Source organism: Rhipicephalus microplus, chromosome 10 (assembly GCF_043290135.1).
Source record: "Rhipicephalus microplus isolate Deutch F79 chromosome 10, USDA_Rmic, whole genome shotgun sequence".
Lineage (NCBI taxonomy): Eukaryota > Metazoa > Arthropoda > Arachnida > Ixodida > Ixodidae > Rhipicephalus > Rhipicephalus microplus.
This window is the reverse complement of record NC_134709.1, coordinates 36,403,221-36,426,688: the sequence shown is the minus strand read 5'-3', so window position 1 is coordinate 36,426,688 and position 23,468 is coordinate 36,403,221. Positions and strand designations below refer to the sequence as shown.

General features: G+C 47.3%; 2 protein-coding genes across 2 annotated transcripts; both read left to right on the top strand.

Annotated features, from left to right (window-relative positions):
* Window positions 1-8,208: 8,208 nt before the first annotated feature.
* On the top strand, window positions 8,209-15,618 carry LOC119180919 (uncharacterized). Its single transcript, XM_037432056.2, has 4 exons — window positions 8,209-8,347; window positions 11,094-11,472; window positions 12,672-12,826; window positions 13,748-15,618. Exons 2-4 carry the CDS (start codon window positions 11,124-11,126, stop codon window positions 14,042-14,044), a joined length of 801 nt encoding a protein of 266 aa, XP_037287953.2. The 5' UTR covers window positions 8,209-8,347; window positions 11,094-11,123; the 3' UTR covers window positions 14,045-15,618.
* Window positions 15,619-15,768: 150 nt separating this feature from the next.
* LOC142774687 (calcium-activated chloride channel regulator 1-like) lies at window positions 15,769-19,335 on the top strand. The gene has a single exon (XM_075875459.1). The coding sequence runs from the start codon at window positions 16,344-16,346 to the stop codon at window positions 19,179-19,181; it is 2,838 nt and encodes a 945-aa protein (XP_075731574.1). The 5' UTR covers window positions 15,769-16,343; the 3' UTR covers window positions 19,182-19,335.
* Window positions 19,336-23,468: the final 4,133 nt, after the last annotated feature.

Below are 23,468 nucleotides of genomic sequence, written 5' to 3'. Positions count from 1 at the left end.
AGGCTGTAAAGGGCGATATGGGGTGGGCAGGTTTTGAGGCGAGGGAAGCGCAGAGCAAAATAAGGTTCGAAGAAAGGCTAAGAAATATGAAGGAGAGTAGATGGGCAGAGAAGGTGTTCCGTTATTTGTATAGGAAGAGCGTGGACACACAGTGGAGAAAAAGAACTAGAAGACTCACTAGTAAATATACGGCTGGTATTGTAAGCCATATGTCAACAAAGAGCGTTAAGGGAAAAGTCAGGGAGGCGGAGAGGATTTACTGGATGGCAGCTATGGAGAAAAAACCGGCTTTGAGTAACTACCGAAAGGGCAAAAATGAAATAAGGAGGGAGGCATTTTACGATAATTCAAGGGGAAGCGCTTTACTGTTTGAAGCGAGATCGGCTTGCCTTAGAACGCGTAGTTATAAAGCAAGATTCAGTAAAGAAGAAGAACAATGCACATGCTGCGGGAAAGATAAGGAAACGGCGGAGCATGTTCTCATTGAATGCGGAGATATCCACCCAGGTGTACGTTTGGGCACGAGCCTACAGGAAGCCTTGGGTTTTAGGGACAACAATGGAAAGCTGAACACACCCGCGATTGAAATAAGTAAGAGACGGTTAGAGTATTGGTGGCAGAAAATTAGAGAGAAAGGACAAAAATAAATATTGGAAAAATAAAATATGGACAGTGTGCCGTAAATGGCAGAGAACTTAAGCTGAAAATTTACCTTTTTTTCCATTAAGATAGAATTTATCGAAGTAGAGGCATTAGGCCAACATAAAAAAAAAAGAAAAAAGGTTTTTTTTTTTTTGTCGAGCCTGGTGGCATACATGTCACCACCCCGTTATAAAGGGGACGCTCATAGCATCCATCCATCCATGTAGCCACCTCTAGTTTAGTTCTTGCAGTGTTCACTAGATGGCGGTACCGTCTCCTGTATGTAGCCACCTCTCGTTTAGTTCTTGTAGTGTTTACTAGATGGTGGTACTTGTAGCTGATGATGAAAAGATGCAAGATGTTATAAACTAGAAAGCGGTATTTGTAGTTGATGAAAGACGCGAGATCTTATAAAATAGGAATGATGTCACATATGGCGCGTGTCATTGGTTGAAGGCAATCGTTCGATTTAGTGCGGCGACGTACGCTAGGGGGAGCGTTGTAATAAAATGCGTTCCGGATTTTATTACAACGCTCAGTTGTAAGAGTTCAGTTCAGGCTGTCAAGGTGGATGGACGCGTTTTTTGAGCGCTCCGGATCGACTGCGCAGATAAGTGTTTTTGCATGTTTTGAGCTTGTCTTTATAATTATAAGGCAGCGGTTGAAATCTTCGTAGTACTTATTTTATGGTACGGCTTTTTCGGGGGCCAGACACCAGGTATTTATTAGTTAGTGCGGGTGTGTGTGTTTAAAATTTTTTTTGTTTTTTTTTTGCCACCCCGTGGGGGAGGTGCGCGTACATTGAACACGCAAATTTTTGTAGTAGAGCTTAGACTTTCCTTTTTTTTCTTTGAAGTGCGGGGCTCGAGTTTAGTAGTTATTGAGTATAGGGACAATTGGTGTCAGAAAGGTATGGTTGAAAAGACTGTAAAGTGTTCAGGATGTGGAGTGGGTTTGAAAGTGGACCCAAGCGTAGAAGCGGATGGAGAAGAGGCTTACGCGAAGTGTAGGCAATGTGAGGTCGAGGAAAAAATGGAGAAAATGATGGTTGCCCAGGGTGAACTGCTGAGGAGAATCGCCGAGCTCGAGACTGCGGTGGCGACAGAGCAAGAGAAAACGAGGGCAATGGGAGAAAGACTGAAGTCCGCCGAGGAAGCGCTAGCGAAGCTGACCAAAGAAGCGACCTACCGAGAGAACAGTAGGGAACCGGCAACCAGAACGGTGGAGAAGGAAAAGCAAGCAAGTTTGGAAAAAACAGGTTTAGCCGGTTCAACTGTCGCAAGGCCCAGCTTCAGCGAGGTAGTGGTGGGGCAGGGAGGGAACATAGCAGCCGGCGTCACAGGTGCAAGTAGCCCCCAGGTGCAGAACGCTCCAGCTGAAAAGTCACAGCATGTGATAATAGCCAGGGACTCGAATTTAAATCGATGCACAGAAGCCATCAAAGAGAGGGTAAGAGGTGACAAGAGGGTTGCGGTAGGGGCGTTCCCAGGACGCAAGCTGGAAGCAGTCATGAGGCAAGCGAGCGCAAAGCTCGAAACGACAGCTGATAGACGAAACCTCGTGATAATTTCAGGCGGTTTAAACGATGTCCTCAATGAAGATGCAGAAGGACTAGCAGCCACACTGGCGAAAGGCGTCGATGACATGCGCGCCACTTCTTAATGTACAGGTAGTTATATGCACGATACCGGAGATACCGGTGCGTGATAGCAACCTGCAAAGAGCGGTGGTCAACGCAAACCAAGAGATATGGCGGATGAGTCGAGAGAAAGGCTTTGAGGTGGTGGAAATAAACAGAGAGGTGCATAGGTGGGGGGGTTTTCAACGAGACAGAATTCACTTCGATGGGCGGCTAGGTCATGAGGTGGGTTGGCGACTTGCAGGACACGCAGTAGCTTTTTTGGGGGGCAAGCGAGCCCTTCGGGGTGCAGGATAGCTAGTAACGAGGAAAACAACCAGGGAGACTCTTCGACAGGAGGTATGGACAGATACGATTCCAAAGTGGCACCAATATCTAAGATAGGTAGAGTCCGGGGCATAAATAGACGTAGCCACGAGCGCCTAGCCAATTCAGACATAGGGTATATTAACATGCAGGGTGGTAGGAACAGGCTGAAGTGGGAAGAGATAGAAGAACAGCTAAGGGAAGAGAGGCCGATGGTATACGGTTTTGTAGAAACACATCTCAGGGACATGGAACAACCTCCGAACAATCCGGACTACGCGTGGGAATATTGTAATAGAACAGAAGGCAGCAGAAAGGGGGGTGGTATTGGGGCATTCATTCATAAAAGTACAGACTGGCAAAGGGTCAAGCAGGAGTGCAAGGAACATTTATGGCTAAAAGGGAAAGTGGCAGGTCAAATGACACTCCTTGGTTTCGCGTACTTGTGGACGGGAGCAAAGGCCAGAGAGGAAAACCAGGCAATGGTAGAGTGTATATCAAAGGACATTCAGGAGTTAAGAAGAGAGTGCGAGATAATTATACTAGGAGACATGAATGCGCACATAGAAGATATAGATGGGTATACCGACCCGACAGGCAAAATGATCATGGATATGTGTGAAAGGCTTGATTTGATCATTTGCAACAGTACCGAGAAGTGTGAAGGGCAAATAACATGGGAGGTAGGAAGGCTTCAGTCGACGATAGATTATGCACTAATGTCACATAGGATGTATGATAAGCTCAGGGGAATGCACATAGATGAAGGTGGCTCCAGAAGTCTGGGTAGCGATCACAAACGTATCAAGCTAAGTTTTGGAAGAGCAGTGAAAGTGGGAAGGAGACAAGATGAGCAACTACAGGAAAATTTTTATCCAGAAAGGCAAATTGAAATAGCCACTAAACAAATTGAGAAAGTAATCACGGAGGATAATAAGACAGTGTGGACATACACGAATCTAATTAGACTCTTTGAGCTAGAGCTTGCTAAGACGCGTGACAAATCACCCCGGAAAAGAAGACACAAACCCAAAAGTTGGTGGGATGAGGAAGTTAAGAGAGCCAGAGCAAAACGTCAGGAAGCCTCTAGGGAACACAGACATGCTAAGCAGCGGGGTGAACCGACAGATGATGGTGAAAGAAAATGGGCAACCTTTCTAAGCTGTAGAAGGGATGCATCCCTTCTGATCAATGAAAAGATTAGAAGGAAGGGAGCTCAGTGGCTGGCAGAAGTACATAAAAAGATAGAAAGGCAGCTGCGAAATTTTGGAACCATCTAAACTCCCTAAGAAATGAGACGAGCCTAGAGCAGAGTTTTATAACTACAGCCCAAGGTGCTAGGCTAGAAGGGGACAAAGCTATTGAATATATAAGAACAAGGGTGACAGAAAAATTTCAACAAAGAGGTACTTTATGCACCACAATAGACAAGGACGAATCAAGTGGTGCAATGGCTCCATTTTCACAACAAGAGTGGGAAAGGGCTGAGAAAAGGGTTCCTGGTAGTACATCAACAGGCCCGGATGGCATTCCAATTAGGCTGATAAAGACATTAGGTCCGAAGTCTAAGCAGGCTTTGAGAGAGGCAGTGAGCAAAATAATAATCGATGGTGAAGTTCCCAATGGATGGAAACTTAGCAGGATGAGCATGATCTATAAAGGAAAGGGGGACAAAGCGAACATAAACAACTACCGTCCTATAACAGTGACATCAGTGGTCTACAGGCTGGCGATGCAGATTATAAAAGAAAGACTGCAGGCGTGGATAGAGGATGAGGGGGTGCTGGGGGAACTGCAGAATGGGTTTCGGAAACACAGGAGGTTGGAAGACAATCTGTTCTCACTGACGCAGTGCATCGAAATAGCAGAAAAGGAACACAGGCCCCTGTGGCTAGCATTTTTGGATATCAAGGGAGCGTACGATAGCGTGGTTCAAGAGGAATTGTGGGGAATACTGGACACACTAGGCGTGGAACATGTAGTCACTAATCTTTTAAAGGGTATCTATAAAGGCAACAAGGTAGTTATAAAGTGGGAAAAACAGGTATCCAAGCCTGCAGAGGTAAAACAGGGGCTTAGGCAGGGGTGCCCCCTGTCACCCTTATTATTCATGATGTACCTACAAGGATTAGAGGCAAAATTAGAGGGAAGTGGACTGGGCTTCAACCTCTCTTTAGTCAAACAAGGAAAACTGATTGATCAGGCACTACCAGCATTAATATACGCAGATGATATAGTGCTAATGGCCAACAACAAGGAAGATTTGCAGAGATTGATTGACATCTGCGGTAATGAGGGAGATAGGGTAGATTTTAGATTCAGTAAGGAAAAATCAGCAGTCATGATTTTCAATGACAACGAAGGTAGTGAGCTTAGAATACAGGAGGTCACGCTAGAGATAACAGATAAATACAAATATCTGGGCGTATGGATAAGCAATGGGACCGAGTATCTGAGGGAACACGAAATATACGTGACTATAAAGGTAACAGGAATGCAGCAGTCATGAAAAATAGGGCACTGTGGAATTACAATAGGTATGATGTTGTGAGAGGAATATGGAAAGGGGTCATGGTTCCAGGGCTGACGTTCGGCAATGCGGTCTTGTGCATGATATCAGAAGTTCAAGCAAGATTAGAAATTAAGCAACGTGGAATAGGTAGGCTTGCTTTAGGAGCTCACGGGAATACACCAAATCAGGGAGTACAAGGTGATATGGGGTGGACATCATTTGAGGGCAGGGAAGCTAGCAGCAAGATAAAATTTGAGAAACGATTGAGAGAAATGGGGAAGAGCGTTGGGCTAGGAAGGTTTTCAGCTACTTGTACATGAAGAATGTCGATACAAAATGGAGGAAGCGAACCAGGAAGTTGACTGGTAAATACTTAGAAAACAGCAGGTGGCCAAACCAAAAAGAACTATCGGCTAAGAAGAAAGTAAAGGAAACGGAGACTGCCATGTGGAGAATGGGCATGATTAAGAAGTCCGCACTAGAGATCTATCAAACTTTTAAGCAGGAAATTGCCAAGGAAAGGATCTATGATAATACTCGGGGTAGTTTTCTACTGTTTGAGGCCAGGACGGGAGTACTGCGAACCAAGACATATCGGGCCAAATACGAAGGGGTAGACACAGTATGCAGTGCGTGTGGAGAGGAAGAAGAAACTGCCGAACACTTGATAATGTTCTGTAAAGGGCTTCACCCTATAGTTCAGGATGATGGCGCAGAGTTTTTCAAAGCACTGGGGTTTAGGGACCAGGAGGGCAAAATAAACTTTAAGCGGGTAGACTTAACCAGAAGGAGGTTATCTGATTGGTGGCTAAAGTCAAGACACGAGTGAAAATTAAACTCTTCACTGCAAAGTACGAATCCTCAAACTCACTTTTTAAGGAAAAAAAATAAATATAGTTTTTGGTTCATTAGGTACTACGGCTTGATGGCGCTAGCCACCGCCCGATCTAAAGGGTACAGCCATATCCATCCATCCATCCATCCATCGTTCGCTGTTGGCGCGCGCTCGGAGTCGCCGGATGGATAAGGCTGCACAGCGGAGAGAGCGCAAGGCGGCAGCAGCGCGCGCTCGCAGACAGAATCCCGATGTGCGAGCGCGCGAGGCAAGGGACATCGCAAGCCATCCATCGTCTAAGAACAAATAAAAGTTGATTTGTGTATATACACACACAGCGTTTCTCACGTCTTTACATGATGATCGACTGGGCGAATTACACGGAAGATTCACAGTTTATCGATGAATCCCTCCGGAGCTTCGCTCATTCATCATCATTCACCCCATGAATATGCCGTAATTTTTTATGCAGCCTGTGAATGATGACGGTCAAGAATTACGCCTGAAATAGGTATACGCCACAGATAATAGGAGATGAAGAGCAAGTTTTCTAATAGGTCGGAGCATTGAACGACCCACTCGTTACGAAGTTCGCATTGTGTCACGCCTGGTTGTTCCTTTGATGTTATAAAACGCTTTTTTTTTACTCCTATTAACGTGATTTCTTTCCTGACATCAAGCCTGCCTGAGGCCAGCTTACAACCTATTTCCAAGCACCAGCCTGGCCGAATACTGGAATGACACGCAGCGGACCCGGGTTCGAATCCCATCGTGCCATTGGTGTTTATATTAACTGATTTTTTTCCTTATTTACTGCGATACTGGTTACGGACACCGGCGCTAGAGGCAGCAGACAACTGCGGCCCCGCGCGTGACCTGTGTTCTGATCTCACAACAGCGCTCGCTGTAAAACGCATTTTTGGCGGCGTCTATATACTGCAGGCATGTTACTTTGTATGGGGAACCAGCGCGGGCATCAAGCGCCACCTATTCGAGCATGGCCGGAGTGACATTCGGGCGCACAAACAAATACAAAGGTGAACCATGCCACCGTGCGCGATCATCGCACGAGGAAAAAGAAGCTCTAGGAACAGCTTTATTGTTGTATTGACGAATGCCAAAAACTACAAAAAAGACTTTATTAACAGGAAAAATAACCCAGAGCATGCATAGCCGACTCCCTCCGGCGTCCGTGTCCACCAATGCACAGGGGTTGGTGCTCTGGAAAATATTGCAAGTCTTTTAATTAAAACTTGTCTTGGAAACGTTCAAGAAAGCGCATGAAAACTTGGGTTGCGTAAGCATCGTGCCGTATATTACACACACCGTATTTGTCTGATTGTAACACGAGCGCGATCGTAACAATACGGGTGACTTTTCATTACGTCTAGGAAGAAAAAAAAAAGACAATTTCGGTACTCGGTGTGCGAGTGTCAAGGAAAAGGAGGAAGAGAGCATGCACTTGTTGATGAAAGTGATATTATTTCTAGGACACGTGACCACCCTCCCACGTGACTAGGGCAGATGTGAAAAACAAATGTTCTTCCTGCACGTGGTCATATCTCGGCGTCTTTCGTTTCCCGGCGCCATCGGCGGGCACCTTAAAGTGAAAACCGGGACGCATAAATGTCGCACGACAGGCGAGCGGTACATTTTCGCACTTTACGGGCCGTTCCACGCGCTTCCCGCACAGCCGCAACGCACGTGCCGGGACCCCTACCGCACGCAAGCGGGGGACGAATAAGCCAATTGGCGACGCTCTTTCACCCTCCGCAGCGTCGCCGATTGGCCTATTTGTCCCCCGCTTGCGTGCGGTAGGGGTTGCGGCTGTGCGGGAAGCGCGTGGAACGGCCCTACGCGGTGACCCGTCCGTCCAGTTCTGCATGATGCGCTGCTTGCCAGCGCCTGCCGAATACCGTGGAACATTTTTCGAAGCAACGCAGTTGCCTCCGATGTTCCCTACTGAATGCAACGAATTACCGTTACAGTTTCAGCAATTCAGAACAAAACGGTGGCGTTCCTGTGTTCTTCCCAAAGAAAAACTAGTTCCTGGAATGTGCTTCCTTTGAATGCCGTTCCGTACGACAGTGAGTAGCACCCCTTTATATAATGCACGTGTGCACGTTCTCGCGCTTTCGAGGGGCCGCCGTAGGTATCTCACGAGGTGAGAGGTGCGACCGCCGGCTCGAGTCGTTTTGTCGCTATCGTCAGATACAGACAGATAGAGGACGACGCTGTTTACTCTCGACAAACACGAAGAATGTTGGGCCACGACCGTGCGCGCTTGTCCGTATCACATCTGAGAAAAAAAAAGTGTTTGCACACCGCTGCAGCTGGCGTGCACCTGTGGGAAGACGCGAGCCATCGGCAACAAGGCGTTCCCTGCCAGCGGAGCTCCCCGAGTCGATCAAAGGTAATTTTTTTGAATAATTGAGTGTCTTGTGCAGCCTATATGGACTCGAGAGGATATCTTGTATAACACACGTTTAGGCTAGTTGGTGCAATTAATTAGGGAAATACACATCACTGGCTCGCACATATAATGAACTCACTTAAATGCTCAATCTGATGACGCTTACTCATGTTTGTGACGTCAAGTACTTTCAAGGCCTACAACGTAGTTGACTCTATCATACTTACACACTTTTGTATCGATGGTTTTAGACCAAACACTTAAAACGTTAAGGTAAATGTAGCCAAGGATTCTGACAGTAGTGTCCATCCAAACCTAATGTTACCTTTAACTCCTAATATACGTAGCATTTACCTGAGCAGAGGAGAAAAAGTACTTAGGGTTCGAGCGGAAACCCGTCAGCATGGCTGTCTTTCAAAGCTGAAAGACAAGTGAACTGTGTGCGCGAAAACGTACGCTCCGTAATTGGAGCGTAAATATTTTTTTCTGGGTTGCAACCGATTATAATGGTTCACTGTGTACTGCCGCTGAATTCTGATTGGCTAAGTTGAACTTATGTTATTGTATAGAATAGCTGGTTGGCCTATCAATGATAGAAACCATTATTAACCCGGTTTTCATACCTGTCTTCAGCAACGCCACCCACCGTGAACTGCTTGTGAACGAATGATGAGCCTATCAGAGGTAAAATTCAAGCTGGAATAGCTATATCTGAGCGCGCCCCGCAGTAGTTGTGTTATTGCGAAAAAAAGTCTCAGCGTTCATTACTGCACCTAAACGTCTTGGTCTCCACGCAGGTAAATCTTCGTAAATAATTGAAAGTGTGCCACTATACTTCAGCTCAAATGCTTACTTGCATACTTCCGATTCACAGTTTAACGTTTGATGTAAAATTCACGTAAAGAAGCTGCGCAATGTGAGCGTGTTGACAGCCCCGCCAACCCCGGCAGCTTGTGACTAACATGGAATAATGAAAAAAAAAAACCACGGTCTCACCCCTCATGGCAACCTGTGAGAGGAGGCCAAGTTGAAGGGCGGACGTTGAGTGAAGAACTCTTAAGTTAAGTCGGGATACATAAACATTTGGATACAACTTGAAGAAGTACTTGTAGCCGGCGCACCTAGTGACCAGTGCGACTATTAGGGCTGATCATGAACGCACATGGCCTAAATGGCTGGACGCTTGATCGCGCTTAGTAAATCTCTTCAGAAGAGTTAAGCTTTTTCTGAAACTCAGAGTGGAGAAGCCTTCATCAGAAGGTGGCATACACGCTTTTTTTCGGAGTTTGGAATGGGAATATTGAATTTCCTTTACTGCCGTTTTAACTCGGAAGAATGGAAAGAAAAAAAATTGCATCTTGTCGCACGTAATATGTGAATCTGTTTCAACTTAGTGCTTTTTGCGTTTCTTCTTCTTTTTTGTTTTCTTGAGTGATTCGTGATCTGTGAAGATATTGAAGTGCTATGTGTTACATCTTGTCTATGTTCTCTTGTTTGTACACGCCACTGAAGTGATTTTGTTACACCAGACAGTTGACTCATCTGAAATGTTGCTACCGGTTTGCAATAAACTTCCCTGTCTGAATCTATCATAATTTTGGGCAAACATTACGCAGGCATGGCTCACTGCTCTCCCTGTAGTTGTGTACGAAGTGCTCAATATCACGAAAAAAATTTTTCTAAACACAAAAAAATATGATTCAATACCTCCATACAGCCTTCTGAGGCAGGACGCCACACACACAGCAGTGATATACAAACGCTGGTTGAAGGGCCCCTCCTCTAGCTTAACAATATTGAGTTGACGAGTGCAGTCCACGCACTCGGCTCAGTTGCGCCATGGAATACGGGAAGTGTCCGTCGTCGGCATCAACATTAGGTGTACAAGAACACTCACGTGACCTCGTGCGCTTGATTGGAAAGCGAAAAAAAAAAGAGAATAATAAGATGCAATTGCACAAATGAATGCTAATATTGAACAAAGACATTTTGGTTTAACTAACTAACTAACTAACTAACTAACTAACTAACTAACTAACTAACTAACTAACTAACTAACTAACTAACTAACTAACTAACTAACTAACTAACTAACTAACTAACTAACTAACTAACTAACTAACTAATTAACTAACTGATTAACCAACTAATTAACTAACTGATTAACTTACCGATTAACTAACTAGCTAAATAACTGATTACCTAACTGGCTGATTAACTGATTACCTAACTGGCTGATTAACTGATAAGCCAACTAGCTAATTAACCGACTAACTGACTAAATAGCATACTAATTAACTGTTTAACCAATTACCTAACTGACCAATTATTCGAATAATTAGCCAAATAACTAACTGGTTAAGTAATTAACTAACTGATTAACAAATGAACTAACTGTGTAACTAATCAACTAATGCACTAACTGATTAACTAATCAACTAATTAACCACCTGACCAACTAATTAACTAACTGATTCACTGATTAACTAATAGACTAACTAAATGACTAACTAACTAACTGACTGACTAATTAACTAACTAACTAACTAACCAGTCATGCTTAATTAAAATCACCTTTGCATCACTGATTGGGGCGATTCTTTAAATTTGTGCTATTAAACGATGCCATATGTTTACTGCAGTGTTCTAGATCTTGTGCCGTGCTTTGATGTGCTCTATTGTACAACAATAAACGCAATAAAGCCGATTTTTTTACGTGATATTAACAAAGACTTTTCTCCATCAGAAACTGATCGGCACGCATCCCCCTGGCCGGATGATGGTGTTCCACACAAAATGGCACCTGTTGAACCAAATAACCTGCCTGACGACACTGGCATTCTGTATGCTCGCCCCTGGTGTCAGGGGAGCCGCGACCACCGCCATGGTTTCGGACGTCGATTCTGGGAACTCCGTGATGGATGATACTGTCTACTACAGTCACCGCCAGGGTGGCGGGTCTTTAACCACTTCCTCGACAGCGTCACCAATGGAGACGTTGCTCAGGCCTCGAGCGAGTTCTAAAGACGCCCTCGCAGGAAGTGGGCGCGATAACCAGAAGCGCAATGAGAGTGAGAGAGTGCTTCCGCATCCGAGGAGCATGTGCTTCTACCACATATCTAAAAGTAAGTTTATAACTCCGCGAACATAATCGACCGAGAAATTCTGTGAGCTGCCGTGCGGGAAATCAGTGACTGGTGTCGTGTTTTACCGGAATGAAGATACAGTTCTGCTGCCAGAATCTAGATGGGAGCTGGCAGATGGAAACAACGTAGTGGGAGAATCAGGGTGAACAGTGGAAGTGTCTCGGACTGGTACACGCGCCACCACCAGGAGGTGACGTGACCACTAACCCCCTTAAGACTAACACGCCAAGGATGACACGGCGCCTTTGATTAAGATATGTCCTCCTATTGAAACGTCAGCCAGCAAGTCTGAGGCACTTCCACTGTTCACCCCGATTATCCCCATAAGTTCTGCTGCCAGGGCATTTAGACAAAAGCTTGACATGTATTGATTTGAGTTCAACTCGAAGGATAGGAAAGCGTCCGAGTGAATCCGATATAACTTGCATGCAGTGGTCTCGGAAGGCAAAGACCGAGTGTCATGCCTTTTGTGTCACTGACCATTATTGAACCGAGATTACGTGAAGGGAACGAAACAACGGATTTCAGTCTCTGCAAGGGGTAAAGCGAAAAGTAGGTGAGAGATTAAAGGGGTCTATAACACAGCCTTGTGTTTCTTGCGTTTATTCGAGTTGTGCCCCGTTAAGAGGTCTTTAAAATGTGACCTCCAATAAGCAAGTTTTATGGGAGTCCCGAATACCTTTGCAAGTAATGATCGATTGACCTTCGTATCCACTAAATACGAATAAGAGTGCGTAGGATTCTCGTTGAGAGGGGAAGGGGGCGAAGGTTCCTCGCTGTGCCCCCCCCCCCCTATCATGTCAATAAATGGGGCTGACTTTGGGACTGACAATATATGTGGCTGATTTTGTTGTGAGAGAAGAGGGGGACCGGGAGAGAGGAAGCCGCTGATGACATGTTTGAAGTCCGCATAGCCACCTCACAGACTGCTTTGCAGGCTTGGGAATCGTTCGGGGTACACTGTGTGCAGGACCGCAGAGCTTGAGTGAGTGTTTGTTTGTAGGAGCCTAAGAGTGACAGCTTGGGCCCTGCACAGCGAGGAGTGTAAATAGTTTTTGTACTGGAGCGTTAGTTTACAGAATTTCGCTTAACACAAATGAGGTAATGTTTCGTGGAGCTTGTTGAATGACGCCGAACGACGCCGTGCATTGTGGGATGCCCTTCCGTACGCGTCGCAGAGTTTGTGGCGGTACGGTCGTTTCACGTCCAAGCGTCGGCGCTGGGTCGAGCTGTTTTGGCGACCGTGTTTCTCGCCACCAGCCTGCTCGCCGTCGCCTCCCTGTTCGCCATGGTGTGGTGCGTCTGCCGAGGCTGCCGGAGCGCCAAGAAAGAGGTACGACCCACTGCACTCTTCATAATCGCCATGTCAATGTATTACGAGCGCAGTGTTTTTTCGTTTTTTTACCCAGATTAATTATAACTGCACAAAATAACTGAAGTTGCATGGCGGGCTTGTTGGTTGTCTATAATATGTGAGGTATGACGGATCCAGGATGGGACACAGAAGAAGACACATGAAGCTGTGTTTGTGTGCTTGTTTTATGTGTCTCCGTCTCTGTCCCGTCCTGTATGTACTATACCTCATATACTATGCCCGAGTTAGACAACGTAGAGGACGGGAGTCATATTCATCATTTTTTTGTTTCATCGTTGCTTTTCAAGCGCAGTTTTCATTGCCTTACAGAAGGCCAGCCTTACAGCTTTCATCGACAGCGTATAGATGTGAGGGGAAAAAACGAAGAAAACTTGACATGGACGACGTTAAATAAGTGCGCCTGGTCCTCGAGAGTGCACGATTCGTATGCATATTCGCACGCGCCGTTTTCCAATAATCGATGCTCTCCCGATCGTCTCTTGGTTGGTGATCGGTAGTTTCTCATATTGCAAGCCGATCTTTTATCGGTGTCATCTGTCGTATCACGTGACCGAATTTCATCATTGCCTGGATGGGAACACGTGAATGCATGTCGTTGTTGCCCGCAGCGACCGAAGTGTTGCGCTGCTAAGCACGTGGGTGAGGGTTTGGTTCCCGGAATCGAGAAAGAGCACTGTTCGGAGAGAGCATTGTGCAGTGTGATGGGTGGAAAGGAACGAGCAGATGTATATATTGTGGAAGTCACGCACACGCCGAGGCTCGCATGCCCACAATTCTCCGTCGGGGCAAGTGCTCCTTAAGTTTTCTCTTCCGAGTGTTCTTTCTGACGCTTGCTGTGTTATCACAGCAAGGAATTCAGACAGGCTTTTTTATTCGCAGGGTAATCCAGTGGCCGTACAAACACCGCCCCCTGCGTACACAGCATCTAAAGGCGGGTCATTTGGAGGCTTCCACGACGTACTCAATGACACACCACCGCCTTACGGATGCGCCATGGACTCGACAACCATGGTCGGTCACACCGTCGGAAGAGATACTGCGTACTGCTCTCAAAGGGAGGAGCCACATACACCAACACTAGGTGTTCCTTCGCAGCAAGAAGACCGGCCTCCCACATACGACGCAGTCGTGTCGTGTATTCGACAACCACCGACCCTCGTCGCTATGCCTGGCTAATGAATTTCGCAAAACGTTAGCGCCACTTGCTTTGATTTCGGATCTTTATAGTCGTCACGTTCACGGAGGTGTCCACCTAAGTACAGTATGAGTAGCATGCCGCAATCTGTCCTTTTCACGATTCTACAGTGCATGTGCCCTCCGCTTAGCGGGAGGTCACAAAACGCCTCTTAATCTCGGAGGCCTTCGTTCCGATAATACCTCTTGTCCCGACCCCTAATGAAACCCTAACAAAGCGGCAGAGGGCAGCGCAGGAAAATTGAAAAGGCGGATTGCATGGCACAGTGCTAGTGTTCAGTTGTTGATTATATTCGGCGTCATGCCAACTTTCATTTCAAGAGATCTTTATGTACTGTGGTTTACTTGAGAACAAAGGTCATTGAAGCGGCTAGATTGGCGTCGTTTAAATTGATAACTAAAAGTTACCTTACGTCATGATTCGGGATGTACGCTCGCATTAGCTAACAGTAGAGCTCGATTCGCTCATGAAACTTGGTGTTTTGAGTCAGGTGGATTCTTCGGCTTGGCACGTAAGTATTATTGAGCTAAGTGGAGTGTGGCAAAGTGGCACTTACTGACTGATTACTAATACAATTATATATACAGGGAGTGAATGCCAACTTTCATTTCAAGAGATCTTTATGTACTGTGGTTTACTTGAGAACAAAGGTCATTGAAGCGGCTAGATTGGCGTCGTTTAAATTGATAACTAAAAGTTACCTTACGTCATGATTCGGGATGTACGCTCGCATTAGCTAACAGTAGAGCTCGATTCGCTCATGAAACTTGGTGTTTTGAGTCAGGTGGATTCTTCGGCTTGGCACGTAAGTATTATTGAGCTAAGTGGAGTGTGGCAAAGTGGCACTTACTGACTGATTACTAATACAATTATATATACAGGGAGTGAAGTGTGTACTTATAAGACTTGTTATGTGGATACGTATGAGCATCTATATAAAGAATTTACACCTCACGACATATGGTAAAGAAATATGTAACAAAAAAGTTTGCAGCCTGAAAGTATCAACAAATAGATGTTTCACTGCCTAGAAACAATTGAACAAAGAGAAATAGCATTATATTATTAAAAAGAAGCGGCTGCAGCAAGCAAGATACGCATATAAATGCAGAAGAAACAAGAACATGTGCACATAAAGAAGAGTGTAAAGCAACAGGAATAAGAACATAATTAAACGCTTAGATTACACAGGAAAAATCTGGGATTAACGTCGACCATCCAAATAAGGAATAGGTTCAACATGTGTCTGACGAAGTGATTCCCAAAATTAAATGAATAAGAATTGATGACTTTGTATATATGTGAATGCGGCAGGCACAGTGGAAGAAAATGCAAGATGATGAGAAGACAGCTCTTAAACGTTTAAACTCTTTTATCATTACTTCAGTACAATTTACACGTTCCTATTTCTTCTCATCCGTGGGACACACTCAGGTTACCAGTTTTGTGAAACTTGAAAGTGATATTTAGGATTTGTATTTCTTATATTGATGCCCGCAGATCATGTGTAATGTAACGTTCAATGGAAGGTGTGAGTAAACAAGACGAAGTGGAAGTCACGCCTCGTTCTTATGGTGCATCTCTCCGTACAGTTTTCGATGTTGTCGGTACATAGTTACCACCATTAGACAGCTAATGGCACTGTAATAGTTATTAATTGTCACATAAAGAGAACACAAGCCCTGTGGTGTTTTTCAGTAATATGACTTTTGTAGATAAGTTGAATGAGCACAGTCTCGCCAACTATTTGAACACTGCAGAGCAACATAGTTCACCAAATCTCTCTTTCAGACTATTTTTTGTTTAAATTTTACAAATATTGCTATTTTTCTAATACGAACATTCTTTGCACGGTCTACTCAGCCGCTGGCGCGTGCTAGTATGAAAATTGTCCTCATCGTCTTCACAATCATATATGTTTGATCGAGTCATAGTGCTTCGTTATCCTTGCATCATATGTTTGACGCATACGACATAAGTTTCGTCCGTCCATGTTTCACTCACCCACCTTGAAACACTTGCTATAAGTTGGGCAGTTATTTGGGGCTAAAATACTGTATATTTGGAGATATACTTGAGCTTGTCATGTTTTACATAGTATGTTTTAGTTGTTCTTCACTACCGACGTGCAGCTATTCGTATAACGTGTAGTGGGGGTGTCCCAATTCCAGTGCAACTAATAAACCAACCAATCAAATTCAAGCTAACGTCATCAATCCGTTGACGTCTGAGGAATCAGCAGTTTGCGGTGGAGCTATTGGGTATATCGATAGACTCGCAATGGGACTTCGCGGATTCGCCACTTTCTGCTTGGCGTTTGCAATAACCACTTGCAGCGCCGACGACGTCCCGCAAACAGCAAGCCAAGTGCACCTGCTGGTAGCCATACATAGGAACGTCTCGGAACAAGACTTCTCTCTCGAGAACCTGCAGCGCTTCTTTACCAGGGTCTCCCGGGAGCTGCGTGAGGTGACCGGACGCACGTGGATAGACAGCGTCACGCTACAGGTGCCCAGTACCTGGCGCTACCGGAGGTACTACGAAGAGCTGGACGCCGACTTCTACCAGGTCGCCCAGGTCCGCGTGGTGCCCTCAGACGAGAACACGAAGCCTCGCATGGAACTTGTGCAGCCTCTACCTTGTGGTATGCCGGGTGAAATGATCCTCATTCCGGAATCGGCCATCATGCAGCAATCGCAAGACCGCCACGTCCGCACAGAATCCGGCACCCTTGCGCCAGAACACGAGTTTGTGCATCTTTGGCCACGATTCCGTTACGGGATCTTCGACGAGATCGGCATTCCGGGCAGCCGGCGCTTTCCTATGGCGGTGACCGACAACGACACCGTGTTTCCCGTGAGCCTTTCGAAAGGCCTCACCGGAGTGCTATCTCTGCCCGACGGAAGCAGATGCGCGGCGACACCCTTGGGAATGGTTAGGCCGGACTGCCACCTGTTCCTCCAGCTCAACAACAGGCAGACGCTGATGGATTTACTGCGGATGCCCTACGCGGCAGCGAACAACCCGACAGCGGCCAGGTACCTTCCCACTCAGCACAACGTTCTCTGCCACAGGCAAAGTACGTCGGAAATTATCTATTCCCACGAAGACTTTACACTGAAGCGAGAGCCGAAGCGCTCGCCCAAAGAGCCTCGTTTCCGGTTCGTGAGGCCCAAGGAGAACGTCACTGCACGTGTCGTCCTCCTGCTGGACGCCTCGGAAGGAATGTGTCGCGGAAGCTGGATGAGACAGGTGCACCATTCCGTGTCACGCTTTATCCAGTCTCGGATGCCGGACGGTACGCAGCTTGCGCTGGTTGCGCTCGCCGAAGACGAGGCACACGTCCTCGCCAACCTGACGAAGCTGGAGTCTCGTTCGAGAAGGGCCCTAAGACTTCTTGTACCATACGGCTGTGGTCGAGCTGGCGTGTACCCGTCGAAGGGACTTGAGCGCGCGGCTCAGCTGCTAAAAGGCTCTCACCCTGCGGGAGCGATCGCGGTGCTTGTGACGCACGAAGCGTCCCTAGGAGGGAAGAACGAAACTGCGATTGAAGCGTGGAACACTGGAGTCATTCTCAGTACGGTGGCGTTGGGTGCACGCGCCGATCCTGCGTTGGAGCTGCTCGCTTCCAGAATGGGCGGCCTCAGCTTTTGGGTTCCGAGCGAAGGTGATGTTTACAGCACACTCCTGGACGACGCATTGGCTGATGCTGCACAACAGCTTAGCCATCCCGACGAACGGGAAGTCATCGTGCGTCGCGAGGAGCTTCGGTTGCGCGGCGAGCGCCAGCTTCCTTTCATCATCGATGCCTCCCTGGGTGTGGACGGCCGCGTGGCAGTCGTAGGAAGTGCGGTCGAGTTCCTCGCCGTGCGTGTCCGTGACCCTGACGACGAGCTGTACCATGAGGCGAGTCCCGAGTGCACCAAGGATGTGCTACGGACGCAGTCCGTAGTCTTCCATTTCCCTATCATGAAACCTGGTCGCTGGATGGTGCAAGTGTCCCCTACAAAAGGTGGCGGTGCTGGCGGGGCAGCGACGTCCACCGTGACACTGCTTGTGACGTCGTACACCACTCGGGGCAAGCACGCGATACAGCTGCGGGCTCAGGCGTCAGCGTCGTGGGTCACTTACCCGGCTGTAGCCAGTCTGCACGCTCGCCTCACCAGAGGGAAGGACGTGGTCCTGGGAGCATCGGTGTGGGCTTCGGTGAGCCGGCCCCGACGAAGGCACGTGGTCATCACTCTCCACGACGACGGCCTCGGTGCCGATACGAGTGCGGGAGACGGCATCTACTCGGCCTTCTTCACGGACCACTCGGGCGCTGGACGGTACCGCATGGCGGTGCGTGCTGCCGGCGACGAGAGTAACGCCCACGTAACGCTGCCCCATGTCTGTCGCAGCTCTCTCGCAGACCTAGCACGAAAGCCATCGAACCTAATAGTGATGCCCAAGAAGGCGTACCGCCTGACCGACCTGGCGGAAGACATAGGTTTTGAGGACCAGTGGGCGCCCCAGGTTTCCGAGGCAGGTGAGCCGTGTCCAATGTTCGGACGATATGTCGATGCCGGCTCGTTCCAGCTGGTCGGATACCGGGAGCGCAGCCCTATTGGACCGGGTGCCATCTCAGACTTGCTCGTCGAGGCGTCCATGGTGCGAGGACCACGGTGGATACTAGAGATCACGTGGACAGCCATGGGCTCGCACTTGGACGCTGGCGTCGTTGAGCACGTGGAGCTGCGCTGCAGTCGACGCGGAAGCGAACTAGAAGAGAACTTCCGGCGCGCCTTCCAGATCAGGGATACGGACCTCGTTCGGGGAAGCCTGAGCCCACGGCCTTCCCGGAAACGACACCACGTCGTCGTGCTGGTACCGGCCCGCTTGTTTCCACCGGACGGCGGCGCCTTCACCCTCTACCTGGCTGTGCGTACCCAAGACATGCAGGGTCGCCTGTCGCCACTGTCCAACGTGGCGAGGGCTACGCACCCTGGCATACGACCAGCGCAAGGCCAATCGGGTGTGGACAAGCAGAAGCCTGGAGGTTCAGCGAGGCCCATCCTTTTGCGCCCGAGGCCCAATGTGAATCCTCCCGGTCGCTTTAATAGAGTATTTTTCACTTAAGACGTAAAACTAGGACAAATATTTTGTCATAGTCTTGTATCAGAGAGGAACTTGCCATTTATGCTTCTGTTAACGCTTTCTTTTTAATTAAATTGCTTCTAAATAGCAGTAAATATGAGTGATACGGCCAGTGTAATACTTGCACTTGCACAAAACATATTTGAGTGTCTTGGCGCGCTGTGGCGAGTGTGAACGTTTCTGATATAAGACAAATGGCTTGTGCTGCATCGCACACAAGGCTGAGTCACCGCAATGCTGGTGGGCACCAAGCTGGTCATGGCTTGCCACAGTCACGTATTTCTTTATTTCTACCCGTGGCTATACCACACTCTAAATGGCTATGCTTGCTTTGTCAATCCTTTTTTGGTTTCTCTTACAGCGAAAGCTGTTATGAGATCAGCACATGGATGACGTGTGGCGCCGTAGTTGTCCGCCACTCGCACCGCCAGTGTTCGTAACTAGTATTACAAGAAATAAGAAAGAAAACTTGGTAAATCATCAAAGACTCAGAGGGATTTGAACCCAGGTCCACTGCTTGTCGGCCCAGTAGTCTACAACTGACCTACGCCGGTGATACGAGCTCGTTTGCGAAGAGGCCTTAGGCAGGCTTGATGTCGGGAAAGGAATCTCGCTAATATGAGTAATTGAGTGTTTTAAAATATCAGAGAAACAACCAGGCGTCACACAACAGGAATTGCGTAACGAGTGAGTCGTACCAATGCTCCAACTCATTAGAAAACTTGTTCGTGAATCACCTATTAACTGTGGCGCATACCCACTTCATGCATAATTCTTCATCGCTGTCAGTCATTGCATAAAAATTTGCACAAGTTTTCTAGCACTTCACTCAGTTGTGCGAAAAAATTTAAGTGTTTAAAAATGTTTAACGATTTCGAGTACTTCGTACTCAACTATGGGAGAGCACTGAGCCGTCCTGCTAAAAGAATATGATCTCTACATTTTTTCGGCGGCAGTGTACAAAAGAAAGACACCTGAACAGATCGTCTCCCTTTTGTACTTCAATGTTTTTCATGCAACTCAATTAAGATGAACTAGCAAGTCACCCAGCAGTCCGGGCTTTTCTATAGCAAGTGTGCAGCGGATACCACTCTTCTTCGAAAAATGACGAAGGCAAGCATAGTGGCCTACTACACACAAATTATGATTATTTAAGACGTAGTGTGTACCCGGCATGTGCGATTGTAGCAGTTACCCAAATAGTGTTTAGAAAAGACCCTAAAAAACCGCTTGGGCCTGCGCATTCCGCGCAGGCCCGCGGTGGTTTATGCTTCACTATTTCTTCTTCTTTCTTTCTATCTTTTCCTTTCTTCTATACATTTCTCTTCTTTTCTTTGTGTCCCCCTTTCTCTCGCTCTTTCTAATGTCGTTTTGTCGCTCCCTACCTGTTCTTTTTTTAAAGCAAAAACTATTGCGGGATCACAAAAAGGAACGATTTTGATGCCGTAGTTGTCCGCCACCCCCGTTGTTCATAATCACGTGAAATAAGAAATAAGCTACATAAGAGTTACCGAGCGAAGAACAAGGTTCGCACCTGGGCCGTCTGCGTGGCAGCTTGACCGACTCACTCTCTGGATTTCGTGCCGACCGGTTGTTCCCCCGCGCTTTCCGACGACAGCGTAGCTCTGGCCGACTGGACTCGCCCTGCGCCATCTCCTGTCGCCGACAAGAGCTCTCGGCAGTGGTGCCCCGTCCTCGGACTTCTGCGACCATCTCCATCTTTCCTATATTCTCCTTACTTCCGTCGTTCGCTTCCCCGCGCCTCGCTCCCTCCTTCCTCTCTCTCTATCTCTTTACCTTTAATCCTATCCTTTTAATCCCTCCTTTACCGCCACCCCTCGTGAGCTACTGTTGAGGTGTCCTCTCACTGAGAGACAGCTACGGGGCTCACTTTTCTCTTCTTTTCTTTTCTCTTCATATGGGCGGGCAGACTTCGCCCATATCGGCGGGGATCCAGATCGAGGTAGCCTGGGAAATCTGGCCGGCATGCACCGGTACGTGAAGGGCTTCAGTCGAAATCCGACCCTTGACGTATTTATGTATTTGTGTTGCATTTGTGTTGTAGTGGGTACCACGCAAGTGTGCTTGCGGTAGTTCCCCCAAGAGTGCTTAAGAAAGGCTCCAGAAAGGTCTCCCTCGCACCTTTTGCATTAAAACTGTGCTGCGCGCCCCGCGTAGGCCTGGTTATTTTGTTCTTCCCTTCCCTTTTATTGCTCTTTTTTTCTATATTTTTTCATTTATCTACTGGTTCTCTTCTCCTATTGTCCCTCCTCCTCCACACCTAGCGTCTGTACTACTCGCCTTCACATCTGTTTCCCATCACCTTGCTACAATATAATTCATAAAACTATGCTATATGCTCTACTGGTGCTTGAAGAGCCGAATGGTTGCCACACTAGCCTTCGGATCATTGGGACATGGCTTAGCGCGCGCCCGTTTAGGATGACAATTTTCTATCTACGACCAGCCACAGACTTCGAACAAGGCAACTTTGCCGTGAAAGAGTGTCCCGTACCTTTTAATACATGTTTTTATTTAAATACGTCACCGTACTAAACAGGGAATTACAAAACAAAAGAGAGGCAAGGAGGGGAAGATGGAAGCTTGTCATGAGATATTCGTAAACGGGCGGGTGGGGGGGAGGGGGATAGTGAAGTTGAGGTTCCGACAAGCGGGCTTGTCTTCTTCATTGTTGTAACTCCAGGGTGCCAGCTTGCAGAAAAACGAGTCCACTTGTCGAAACTTCAGCTCCAGCACCCACCCGCGGCGTACGAATTTCTCAAGGACGAAACAAGACGTTCGGCGCCGGTCTTCTTCGTCTTGCTTCTTCGTTTATTTCCCCCTGGCATTTAGAAAAAGTGTTAAAGGGGTACTGACACAAAACTTCGGGGCCGAGATAGCCTGCGGGGTCGATTGTCGTGAACATTCGTATATCACCTGCAAGATATCAACAGAGAACATTGCTTGGAAGGCATTTTAAAGTCATTTTGAAGTTCGCGTGAGCGACCGACTCCATAGTGCTATAGACACCATCGGAGGGGGCCCCGAGGTGACCCCCTACTTCCCTCACGTCACCACGCTACGGTCAACAAAACAAGTTAGGATGACCTCATATGCCATTTTTTTTTGCCGCATTAGTTCCCGCAGTCTATATTTCTCGGCGGCTGGTTGCTGTAGTGCGTGGCCGTGGCGCACGCTTATAAAGTTATGTGTTTGGTGACATTCCAGTCCAGTTTCCTATTCGAAAGCAATTCTTTATGCGGATCGTGCGGAAGTGCGTCACAGTTTTGTGTGCGACGTGGTCAAGAGGAGCTGCACACGCTAGGCGGCGACAGTTGCACCCAGTTTTTGGAACTCTCTCACACGAAAACTGAAAGTGATTGATAATGAGGGGCCTGTATTTAATTATCTGTCACGTGCTGCAGCAAACGATGTGTCGTGTCATGACTAACGGGCCCCCAGCAACGCATTGCAGCAGAAAAACGCGAGGCCAAGGTTTTTGCGTCAGTACCCCTTTAACAATAACACATAATTTTGCAGGAGAGCTGTTATGAATAATGTTTGTCACTCGTAGATAGAAAATTTAAGGACTTCGTGTTGTTTCGCCCTTGTCCGTTTATGACTCTGAAGTGCTTTGAAGCGACGTACCGACTCGCCACTTAGGCGTTAATACGTGTTTCATTTCTTCACGAAGCATCCTAACCGTGTGTTTAATTCAAGAATTGCAATGGCACCAAATGGCAACAAGCATTGTTGAAACTCAAACGACCCAAAGACAAGCGCTCGTCGCGTCTACCATGTGTCTCTCTGACCGTGTGTTTCATAGCACTCCACCCCGAAAAGTTTGAACATGAGCAAGCTCACCCAAACAAAGGTTGTTCTAGTCTATATTTTTATCCTTTAAGTTTTACAAAGCCTGATGTGTGCCCAAAGTATTCAGTTCTATCACGAATAATTAATTTTAGAAGCACGGTCACTTTTGAGGTATTGGCACCATAAAGAGATCATTAGTTGCAAACAACGCAAACGATGGCGCTGAAGCTTATCGCCTATTATCAGATTAAGAGGACGACCGCGAAATTATTCTCGTCCCAACGCAGCGTACATATCTATCCTCTGACCCTTGCAAACGTTTCCTAGCGACCCCTTTTGTGTACACTGATTGGTGTAATTTGTGCGCGAGTTTCCGCTGTGGGCGACGGTGTAGAACGTTGCCGCCGGTGTTAACGAAAACAAAGGGCAATTAACGAGGGCGCTCCGGTGTTATAC